Genomic DNA, 12,757 nt, shown 5'->3' with positions numbered 1-12,757 from the left:
TGTCCTATAGCAATTTGAAATTAACTATGATAAAAGAGAATATATCTTGAAACTCTGAAAAGAATCATTCTATTTAAGTTAATAATAATAAATCATATTCATGAGGCAACTAGAGAATAAAAGGAAACAAAGAAGTGTATGATGTATCATAACATAATGTAGAACTTCTCAAAGTTAATTCAACACAACTTTAATTCTGTGAGATATTTATAGATGTTCCTCAAAAAAAGAATCCCATGGCCAAGCACAGGAAGCCCAGGGATTAACGATTTGTCTATCACTGGTACTATCACAAACAGTAGCTAACATTTAGTAAGTGTCAGTTACAGTGCTAAGTCTTTTCTATGAAACATCTCATTTAACTTCACAGTAACTTTATAAGATAGGTATTGGTATTACTATCTCCATTTTACACATGGGGAAACTGAGGGAGAAGGCGTTAAGTAACTTTCCCAAGGTCACACAAGCTAGTTAGTAGCAGGTGCAGGATTCAGATTCAGAGCCTCCACATTTAACCACAACACATATTGTTCTCTACTTCCCCGATATCGTGAATCTACCAGAAGGGAATAGAACATGTGTGTTTCCTGATTTATTTTTGTGGAGCAACTTGTAGCACTCTGGGAAATGGAGCAATAATTAAAGTGCGTTCAATTCCTTTTCTTAAATTATTCTTCTTCCTAGGCTTGGGCTATACTTTAGTCTAGGGTATTTCCTTTATGATCTATTTCATCCAAACTAGTAATCCAACAGATACCACAATTTAAAATTACCTGCTGAGATCAATATCATAATAGTAGCGCAGCAGGGGACTACACACAGAATCCACATTTGGTTTAAATATCTGGGCTCAGAAATTCATATTGTATAACTGAGGAGAACATCTAGACTTAAAGGATGAAAATGTGATCAACTATTAAATAATATATATTGCAGTTACACAATATCATACCCCTTGAAACATCCCATCAAGTGGAGCAAATAAGACACACAACATCCCATCAAGTGGAGCAAATAAGACTGAAACATTAAACTTTTGCTTTACATTTATTATTCTTTAAAAGAAAAAAATTAAATAGGCCCATTAGGCAGTTTTGCTACCAATCAGTGGATTTTCCAATATTTTCTTCATCTAGTTTATGTAGCAGAGACTGTAATCATTTTTGACTGAAAAATCACAGTTTTTATAGTCAACACCATTAAGGTAAACTTAGTATAGGAGAAAGTCAATCATAACACACCAAACACTTAGTTTTATAGAGACTTCAGTAAAGTGGCTTTTCATTTCCTGATGATTATACCATTTCTTTGTGCTGAACTAAAAGCCAGGGATATAAGAACAACACAAATTGAAACCCAGACAGAAATGAAGACCAATGATCAATGATAAGTGGTTATTCAATTTGATATCTTCATGTCGCTCCCCTTAAGAATCACCTAGGCAATAAGTGAAATGTCTTCTTTTTTATAAGAAATCTATTACATAAAATAAAGTACTAACATGATCATGATACTGCCACTCACCCTCTGTAAACAACCACTGTCAAAAACATACTAAGGGCTTCCCTGGTGGCGCAGTGGTTGAGAGTCCGCCTGCCGATGCAGGGGACACGGGTTCGTGACCCGGTGCGGAAAGATCCCACATGCCGCGCAGCGGCTGGGCCCGTGAGCCATGGTCGCTGAGCCTGCGTGTCCGGAGCCTGTGCTCCGCAACGGGAGAGGCCACAAGTGAGAGGCCCGCGTACCGCAAAAAAAAAAAAAAAAACATACTAAATCTTACAATACATACTGAGCATCAGCAATGGTAGCTAACTCAATGAACCCAGGATAAGTCGCTAATGTCACCGCAACATCCTAGCAAACTGAAGAACTCATGCTTAAAGACGTCCCCTTGGATACTGTGGCCCTAATAAAAAGAAAATGTCTAGCCATGCTTCTTAGCTAAAAACAACATAATCCAGGTGAATGGGGAGCTATTGTTGAATGGGTACAGGGTTTCAGATCTGCAAGCCAAAAAGAGTCCTGCAGATGGACGGTGGTGATGGTTACATAACAGTGTGTATGTACTTAATGCCACTGAACTGTAGACTTAAAAATGGCTGCGATTGTAATTTTTATGTTATGTGTTTCTACCACAATTAAGAATAATAGTTAAAGAAAAACAACACTAACATAATTTTATGTTGTAATTTTTCCTTGCTGGATGGGCATATTATTTCCACTTCCCTGTATCCCCTCTCCCCTTTTTTTATGAACCTGTTTTAAGATAAAAGGTTAAAATTTTAATATCTAGGATATTATTTCTAATAAAAATTATCTGCTGGGGTTTGGTGGTCTTACGCTTTCTCCCTTCTAGAATAAACTAGGATAGTAAATTCATAATAGGTCTTCAATTTAAAAATAAAAACATGCTTGAGAATCAAACATTTGGTGAAACAACAAAAATAAGTAGGTTAGGAGTCTAAAGAAATGTTTTTGGATTCTATTCGACCAATAAAAGGAGTCAAAAGAGTTGCTAGACATCTTTTCTGTTTTATTACACCTGAACACCAGAATAAAAGCATTAAGAAAAAGAAAGGTTGAGACTTTGAAAACCGCTCCCTCCAGGGAACTCAAGAGAAGTAAATTGGAGTGTACATGTTCCTTCTTATTTCTAAAAGTATCTGAACCCAAGAACCTTCAGGAAAGGGTAAAAAGTCAAGTCAGATAAGAGTAAGGAAGAGAAGACTAGGACGAAGAGATGCTATTTATGCAGTACTCGGGGACTGCACGGGAAGGAATGCTAGTATGATTCACGGAAGGACAACAAACTTTTTAGACACATGAGGCATCACACACTTTAAGGGCAAGACCCAAGGATTGTGAAAGAAATGTGTTATATTTAATTCTCTGAATTATCATAGTGGAAGCACTTAACTTTCAGACCAACTATTCACCATAGTCAGTTATCTATAGGAAAAAACAATCCAAATATGTAAGCATACGTTCTTAAAGGACTTTAGGAGAAAGGACTCACATCCTGGCTCTATCTACAGAGAGGACTGAAGCCCAGGGTGGGGGACTGGATCAGATAACTTTGAAGGAGCTTCTAACCCTGAGAAATCTGATTCTATGCCAACACTGTATCTGTGTGGAGGATGTTCTGGAATTTTAGGATGTGACCTTTCGCATTCATGGGCAACAGGGCGATTCTGCAACAGGGTAATTTTTATCTGTATTCACATCATTAGTAAGGACTTAAAATTCTAAGAAAATCAGTAACCAGTTAAACATAAATGATTTACAACTTTGAAAATATATATTAATATCAATAGTAAAACATCTAAGGTAAAAACACAATCATAATGTGATGCAGGGTTAGTGTATATATGGAAAACAGCTCTCTGGAGGAAAGCTTTATTACTCCCTCAGGGCTTTCTTACAGAGTATGGATTTTTTAATTCCTAGTGGAATATTTTTCATACACCATTGCAGACTATTAAGTACCAGACATTACATTATGTAGTTTAAACTTTGCACTACTGCACGAGAAAGACTTCCCTGTTGAGAGAACTATTTTTTACGGTTAGCATTTTTTAATATGAAAATGAACACTTCTTTAGGGTAAGATCACTGCAATTGGAATTTGGGAGAATTTTATAACAACATATTCATCAATGTGTAGAAATTCTCTCAGGGAGTAGGGTGAGGAGAGAAGGAAACACAACAGGAAGAAGGCTTTTTAATAATTGAGTGTTGACACAGGGCAAAGCAATGGTATTTATAAGGTTTGTCTTCCACTGGGCATAGCTGTAAGTACGCAGGCAGGGGACTAGCATAGGGTGCTAGCAAGTTAAAAAAATAATAAAAATAACGGTGTTAAAGAGCAAAGGAAAAAAATACATTAAACTTCAGGCCGGTTAAAGGTATACTTGCTAATGGTGGACTATTAAATGCTCACCCAGGAGAGATGCAGACTCAGAAATATTAAAAAGGCAATATAAATGCACTTTTCCAAGCAATTCCTGAGAAAATAGATTCCTTGCAGAATTTTGGAGTCAAATGTGGAAATAAAATCTAAGCACTGGTGGTCATTTAAAAATCTTTGCCATGGAGAACTTGGATACCCACATTTGGCAAAAGTGGACAGAAAGTTTAAACAAAATTGACTACTCACTTGTAGACTGTGCCTCCGTTGCCATGACCAAGAGTGTCTCGATACCGTATGTCTTGTTCATTCATCTCCACAAGAAAGAAAGAAAAACAAAAAGGGTGTCATGCTGTGGATAGAAATGTCAAGGAAAAGCAACTCTGGGCCATAAACAACAAGCAGTCTGGGTCATTTCAAGTTCAGCTGCAAGAACGAGAAGATCAATACAACATTTGCTGTCCAATTTATAAAAGACGATACCAAGGGACAAAGTGATGGAAAGTTTAATGACAATTTGTTTGCCTGGGTCATTTCATTAAAGTTTGATAAAAGGTGTCAAAATGGAATGATATAACATAGCTCAAAAGGGTCAGGTCAGAGATACTGATAAGAACACAGTCTCCAGCACTACATAACCACTGCCAAACAGCACTGCACATAACCAAAGTCAAACTTGGCAAGAAAACACACACACACACACACACACACACACTTCTAGTAATCCGATGCACAATTTGTAAATAAATCAGCCCCTGAAAACTCCTCAAGGGACCCTCTAATTAACATTAAACAAACTAACTGAATAATGTTAACGATTTTCCTAGAGTAGATATAGCCTTTTATTACTTTTTTTTTTTTTTGGCGGTACGCGGGCCTCTCACCGCCGTGGCCTCTCCCATTGTGGAGCACAGGCTCCAGACACGCAGGCTCAGTGCCCATGGCTCACAGGCCCAGCCGCTCCACGGCATGTGGGATCTTCCTGGACCGGGGCATGAACCCGTGTCCCCTGCATCGGCAGGCAGACTCTCAACCACTGCACCACCACGGAAGCCCGATATAGCCTTTTTTTGAAAATGATAAATTAGTACACAGCAATAGCTGGGGAGAAATCTTATGCTCATGGAAAAGTGCTAAATCAATGCAGTTTAAAATGCACATATAGTCAAATATTATAATGCATAAAAGGAAAATAGATAGGCATGTGATTCATATAAAGTCATTTTTGTAATTTATTATATAAAACAGTATGTGCATTTTCCCAGGTTCTGTAAAACTATTATACCACAAATACTACTCTCATTTGAATCGTGAATAGAAGTGAACTATTTTAGTACCCAAAAAATAATGTTTTCGAGTTTGAAAGAACTCCCTAAATAATTATTTATCAAATGACTTTCAGACTAGTCAGATTCTATTTGAGGCATTCAGTAATTTTCTATATACTGGTCCAGTTGCTCAAAAATTAACTGCCAACTTTATTCACTAAGTGGATTCAATAAAGGTGTTATTTTCCATATAGCTAAAGCTTGAGAAAAGCCATAGTAAGCCCTGAAAAAAATCAATTTCCAGGGAATTGCACTGCCTTACATGGGCAGGAAATGGATGGAGTTTTTAATTCAATATCACCTGGAAAAAAATAGTTTGCTTTCAGACCATTATAGTAAAGCTTTAAATATTTTGCTCTACTCTGAACTTCCACCAATGGAATAAAGCAAGGTTCCATTTATCAAGGGAAATATTTTTGTCTATACATTTCTGAGGTTGAAGCTTCAGAGAGCTGTGATAATTAGGAACATAGTGCAGATAACAGAAACAGCTTCCTTTCCAAGCCATTCTGCCAAACCCTAAAAGAATATTGACAGATTAATGTATAAAGGCCAATTCAGCACCCAATTTAATTGTAGTAAAACCTGACTGACTCAATTTGCAATTAGCTAGTTACTATATTTAGGGTCAGAGGCAAAATGACAGACATGTCAGAAAAATTGGCAACAATTTTCCTATTTGAGGGAAATTCTGTGGCATGAAGCAAGAAAAGAAAATCTCATTATTCTGGACCAAAAAACAAATTTTAAAACAGCATGAAGAAAAGTAGCACATCAAGTTGAGATACCAAATAAACTAGCAGAGTTGCTACTGGGTTTGATTTGATCAAAGGGTATAAGGGATACATATGTAAATGGAGTATCTATTGGCAGGTACAAACAGGCTAATTCCTTGAAAACATTCCTCAAGGTAGTCCAAACATGACTCTAACAACCTAATTTGTACTATTAACTTGCTTAACAAGCTGCAAACAAGCTGCACCCTCATCACAGCCTGAAGTAAATTTCTAGGAGAAATTTTACTCACTCAACTTCTACAAATTCTGAATCGGTGGCACTGAAATTTAAGGGTAAGCAGGATGTAGCTATAGGATCCAGGCTCTGGAGAGGTCACAACCTGTGATTACATTCCCTCCACCTCCACCACTCCAGGTAAAAGGACCAGTAGTTTCCTCTTAGAAAAATATAAACATAAGACTCATTGATATTACACATTCCAATGATATAATGTGAGAAAACTAGGACTTCGGAGGGGGCTTGATTTTGTGGTATTTTGTTGGAGGCAGTAAATGCAAAGGGGCAGGTCTCTGAGCAGCTTCAACCACTATAATCCCAACACCATAGTCTTTTTTAACTTTAATACCCACTAGGTTGAAAAGAGAAGTGGAGCAGCCACCCACCCAGCACTCCAACCTAACCAGGAGCGGTAGATGAAAAAAAAAAAAAAAAAAAAAAAAAAAAAAAAAAGAGGCAGGGGATAAGCTGAACGCTCCAGAGATGGGGGATGATGTTGTGGGCGCTGTATGGGGCGTGGGGGGGGTGCTGTGCACGCACAGGCATGCGCACGCTAACACAATGTTTAGGCAAATTCAAGGGTGGAAATTTGGAATCCCTCAGATAATGAGAAAGATTTTAAGAGTCTCATAAAGATAAAAATGGTTTTAAAAAATAAGTTCTAGAACCACGTCACTCAAAAAGACAGTATCCAAAAAAACTGTTTCGACACTGTTTTAAAGTTTTGTATAGACATTTGCCTGGCCTATAAATTGATTGATAGATTATTCTATTTAAAAATATCAGGGGCTTCCCTGGTGGTGCAGTGGCTGAGAGTTTGCCTGCCAATGCAGGGGACATGGTTCATGCCCCGGTCCGGAAAGATCCCACATGCTGCGGAGCGGCTGGGCCCGTGAGCCATGGCCACTGAGCCTGTGCTCCGCAATGGGAGAGGCCACAACAGTGAGAGGCCCGCATACCGCAAAAAAAAAAAAAAAATATATATATATATATATATCAGATCTTTTTTCTTTTTGCTTATTTGAATCTTCCAATTTTTATAGAATATTCAAATATTATTCACGTTAAAAAAGTTTTAAAAAGGAAAACTATTAGAGTCAAGCTTATAAACTGATCACAAACGAATTTTGAGAATTTTGTATATCTAATCAAAATGGATTACTTTAATTGATCTTAAATATAAAAAAATCATTAAAGGGATCAACAAGTCGCTAATAACATATCTGCCTTTTTAGTTTAGAAGAGCATATTAATTCAACTTTTCAAAATGAAGCATAGGAACAATACTCATTATGATACAAAAGTGGGATTTATAAGCCTACAAAGTACAACATTTAAATATTACAGTTGGGATCAAGTATCATAAAAATCACACACTTTTACAACATTTTAAACATATAACCCAATTCGTTTGGGTCATATAACTAGTAAATAGCAACTAGCCAAGGTGAGAACTCAGTCTTTCAGGTTACTCTGCTCAGTGCTCTATCTTAGCAGTTGATCTCATGTGTAAGTACAGAGGGACATCCTCTCCATCATTGGTCCCTGGTCCATAGGAAGGAAAATAATCAAATGAAGGGCACTCAAAAGTTAAAAGCGATTTCATCAACTACGATATTTGCTTTTAAGAAGAGAAATCACATAGCTCTTCAGATAAAAAAGAGGTAAAAGCAAGTTTTTATTCAATAAAGATACCAAATAATTTTAAAATATAAATCAGTTTCCTTGTTTGGACTAAAAAAAAAAAAAAGCAAATGAAAGGCAGAATAATAGATGTGAGGGAGAAGGGAGAAAAAACCCTGAGAGTTACAATGACGTGTCAACTGCCGCAACGGCAAATGACCTGGGAGAGATGATTGGCACTGGGCTCTGCTGCTGCTGCTGAAAGAGAGGTGGGGGCTGTGAAAGAAGGTGGACGAGACACCCCAGGGGGCGGAAAGGTTGTGTCTGTGCGGGGAGGGGAGGTGCCATGCAGTTTGGACTTACACAGTCTCATTCATCTATGTTTAGGTCTTCGTATGGGATCTGAGACAAACCATAAGAATCTAAGAGTTTTACGTACTGGTAATAGGACACTCTTTAAAGCTAACTTTACAGTTGAATACTATTTTTCTTCCTCCTTCTTTTTTTTTTTTTTTTTCTAAACACAAAGTTTTTTAAAGGCATCTGAAGTTCTCAAAATAACAGCCAAACATGAGGCAGGATTAGAAATATTTCTAGTTTTGTGACTTCACAGTACATTTATACTTGATTTACCAGAAATAGAAAAATACCGTCACTCTCTCCTACAAATTATAAAAAACAAACAGAGGAAAGACAACTTCAGAGATGCAAAGGTCAAAGTCATACATCCTTGGAGTGACTGCACTTTTTTAATCCTTTAAATTGACCCACTGGGCCATTTCTAATCAGTTTCAAATCAAGGGCCAATGTTAAACAGATGATACTGCACTACAACTGAAGTGGGAAAAACACACCCAGAAAACACATCAGTGGTGCTGATTTATAGCTCTCAGTACAACTTGCCAAAAATACCTTATGATTTGTTTTTTTTAAGCTAGGAAAAAGGAATCCTCCCTCACAAAGCAATTACAGAAGAACAATGTCTCCATTCCAAAGACTACATGTTAAACTTTTTAAAGTGTTTAATATAATGTTAACGATATTAATGGGGAAAATGAAATGGAATTCAATTATAGATCAGCAAAGAAAATATTCTTTATTGTCTGCCTGTGTTAAGAAGAATCAGTACCTATTGCTTATAAATCATTAAAATAAAAAAGCTCAATTAATCCTTATTTTATATGTAAAGGTCTGACAGAAACTAGTCCTATCACCAGACCTTTGCTTCACAAATCGAAGCAATAATAGTTTCAGAAAGCAGTCACACTCTATGAGCAGACAATTGGAGAGATTTAGTAAATCCCACTTTATAGAGCAGAGACTAATCGGAAAACACAAGCCAGTCAAATGTTTCTTATGAACTGTTGACACTATATCAATGCTGAATCAATTGGTGGCATTTACTCTGAGTGACAGAAAAGAAATAAATATTTATATCACATAACCTATATCAATGAACCCAGGCAGAAAGCTATTTCTAACCTGTCAATATTTGATTATCTTGAAGAATCATGTCCCTTTGTTTTAATGATTAATATGAATTCCTTATTAAATCTAAGTGGAGGCTAGTGGAAAGGCAAATCATTATTAATGCTTGAGAGCATAAACCACTAAAATAAAAAACTATGCTCAAGTGTTAAGGTATCGTTAAATGTGACTTACATCTTCCATATCAAGTGGTGTCAGTGTTCAGCCCACAAATTTATTGATGCCACACTGTGCACATTACCTCACCGCAATGCAATCTCACTCACTCTTTAGTTACCTGATAGCACCAAGGACTGAGGAATTAAGAGGAGGAGGTATTTTGAAGACTTCCAAAGGTGGGAGTTCTTTGTTTTGTACTGTTCGTTTTTGTGAATAAAAGTAAACATAACAATGGCTAATCCTTAAAAGAAAGGAAATGCCATACTGTTTAATGTGGGATTATCACATTCCCAAGGGAAAGCAATAAACAATCTTTAAGTGTCAAAAATCATTGCCATGACAATCTTCCACCAAAGAGAATCTCCTAACCAAGACCACTAAGATATTTATGGTACTAGGTTCAGAACACTAGGAATATTTCAGAATGTTTATTTTTTGCCCTGGAAATAAACTGTTTTTCATTTTTGAAAGAGGAATCTATGACAGGTTATTTTCCATTGCCTGGGTTGAACAAATGTAGTTAAAGCTTCTTAATTTATGTCAATTTTGAAATATATTTTCCAGCTGAAGAACACTAGTAACTCACACATAAATTACAGTTAGTAACTTGGATGCAAACATGTTGGAGATACATGAATATCGTAGGCTCAATATTTCAGCTTTTAGTCACGTTAACGCCAAGTGCTGGAGACATGTAAGAAATACACCTGCAGAACCATGTATGCTTCCCTCCAGTGGGGAGAAGAGGGAGAACAAGAGGACAATAATGGGTTTGGCAGTGACCAGGAGAGAAAAGGGCAACCAGGTTTTGATTCATGTTTCCGAAAACATGCAGGGCACTAGGCGAACATGTATGTGGACCTCAATCTAAACAAAACTTTGGCTGCTTAAAGTTAAAAGTACTATTAGATAAATATGAAATATGGGGACCATTAAGATTATACATACAACATACATACATATATTGCATATACATACAACACCAGATTCTCCTTAGCCGTATATTGAATAGTTAAGGACTATAATTCACACACTACAGATGATGATCAGGTGTCAAAACCAGATCAACTCACTTTTTCTAACTGTATTCAAGGGATTACGGGCTAAACAAGTAAGGCTTCCAGAAGTACCACCATACAGTCCTTGTTTTAAGGCATGCACATCTATTGGGCCACAAAGTTACAGGTGATATTAAAGGACAAGCATGAGGACCCAGCTTTGTCTTCTTGACATGCTCCACTACAAGTACCTGATTCATGAAATGCCAATGAGGATTGGAGAGGTCAGCATGTGAAAGCACTGAATGAGCATCTGAGATAATTAAGATTTCAGCCTTCGAAACATGGACGGGAAGTGAACAGCAGTTAAGAAAATCAATAAGAGTCTTTTATTTGCGGTGACACAGATGTCTCAGTCAATAGAGCCTAATAGGCAGGCTTGATCGCAATGGACAGGCGCCTGCCTCCAAGGCTATCAAAGGGCTTCCTCTATAACAAACATTAAAACGCATTTATGTTGCTATTGAAGAATCGAGGACCCTGCAGGTAGCTTAATTTACCAGTGTATGTTTAAAGGCATTATACTATTTCAGATGTGTCAATTTACTTGAATCAAAATTAGTGAGAAATAACTGGGCTGCAGGACTGTTTATCCCTCACTGGCTGGAGTAGGTCATTCTGCTTTAGACGACCAGTCAACTAGGCAAACTGAGGGCTCCTGAAGCCCAGGAATTTTAAATGCCAAAGGTCTGCTGTGACTCTGTTCCCCTAAAAAGCCAGTGTTAGTTTCAGGACAAAAGAAGGAACTAAGGTGAGAAAGTAGCAGTTTCTCTTTTTCTCCCTAAAGGTAAAGAAAGAAACAGTTGCCTCAGGATGCAGGGCCATTTCAACAGCCCATGGGTTGACACACTTGTTCAGAACTGATTAACTTTTTTTACACCGAGCTGGCAGCAGGGTGTGTGCATGGTACTTCAATCTGCTGGGAGTGAAACCCATTAGCACAGTTTGAAAAACGTGCTGCAAATTGTTCTGCCAATCAAATTAAGCCGTGTAATTCATTTATGACAAGAAGAAATTTATAGATCCTTTATCTGTTTATTAAGTTTATGGATACAAAAACTAGACAGCACTAAGTTATTACTATAGTCTTAATATGTAATGACACCTACCTGGCCATTGGCTAATATTTTTTTCAGTTCAGCAGAAGACTTCTTCAAGCTGAAAAGAAAAGACATAGTTTTTAATGGCAAGTTCATCAGCACCTTTGAACACTACTGAAAATTCCAGACTAAAACACACTTTTGTTTTAGGTGTAGACATAGACTACACTACTCTTTACATCCTTCTCCCTACATAAAATATTTTCTAAAGTAACTGGCCAAATGGCAAAGGTATCGATAAGGGACTGAAACCCCGTTAGTAATCTAAAGCAATAAAAAAGCCTACTGTCATAATGAAGCTAGGCTATTGTATGGACTATTTCAGAGACCTCTTTTTGCTATTAGTTATGCTGCCTTTGAGTAGCCTTACAGTGGTTATTTTATGTGGACTCTGTCATCTGCTAAATATCAAGTACTTAACAATGCACTCTTAGAATGTTCACAGCAAACAAAGATTACAGAACTTCAAAAGATAAAATAATTTAAGTCCTGATTTTGTACTATAGCTAAGAGTTACAATTCAGCTTCCTGGGGAATAAAAGTGTAATAGAAATAAATCCTGGCACTCACTAGCTGTGTGCTCTGGAACAAAATACTTATCCGCTCTGAACCTCAATTTCCCCTTTCTGTAAAATGGGGGAAATATCAACATTATAGTGTAACCAAGAAAATTAAATATTACAAAAAGCCCTAGCACCTGTTTCTTGCACATAGTAAGTATTAAATTAATTTTAGCTGCCTTCTCTTTCCTTTCCTTTCCTGTAGGTATGAAACCCAGCTTCCATAGGTATGTAAGAAATATGGAAATCTTCTTCTCTGGACATTTATGACTATGTAAACATTTATGTGGATGAGTTTAGGGAAAGCGGCCAAAAGATGCTGTGAAGTCCTTCTAGCTTTATAATGAGTTATACCTGTACACATCCACCCAGTTAGCAGAATGGTGCATAAAATAATACCTCCTCCCATCAATGTTCTAATTTGAAATTTAAAGCTTGTTAACTCTATCCTTAATCCATCTACTCTAACCCTCTACCCATCTGCCAAATTAACTCTCTTCCCTTTGGTAGTTATCTGTAG

General features: G+C 37.0%; 1 protein-coding gene across 1 annotated transcript in view; it reads right to left on the bottom strand.

The window, feature by feature from the left end:
• LOC103088140 (dual specificity mitogen-activated protein kinase kinase 5) overlaps positions 1-12,757 on the bottom strand; it is a gene marked incomplete at its 3' end in the record, with an annotated part of 114,346 nt that overhangs the window by 52,294 nt on the left and 49,295 nt on the right. The window contains exons 7-8 of the mRNA XM_007448144.1: positions 11,687-11,735; positions 4,157-4,221 (exon numbers count right to left, since the gene is read on the bottom strand). Coding sequence (XP_007448206.1) covers positions 4,157-4,221; positions 11,687-11,735 — 114 coding nt within the window. The remainder of the gene's footprint in view (positions 1-4,156; positions 4,222-11,686; positions 11,736-12,757) is intronic.

The sequence above is a fragment of the Lipotes vexillifer genome, unplaced genomic scaffold (genome assembly GCF_000442215.2).
Source record: "Lipotes vexillifer unplaced genomic scaffold, Lipotes_vexillifer_v1.1 scaffold713, whole genome shotgun sequence".
NCBI lineage: Eukaryota > Metazoa > Chordata > Mammalia > Artiodactyla > Lipotidae > Lipotes > Lipotes vexillifer.
Note: the sequence above shows the minus strand (reverse complement) of the source record. Positions and strands in the feature narration are given on the sequence as shown.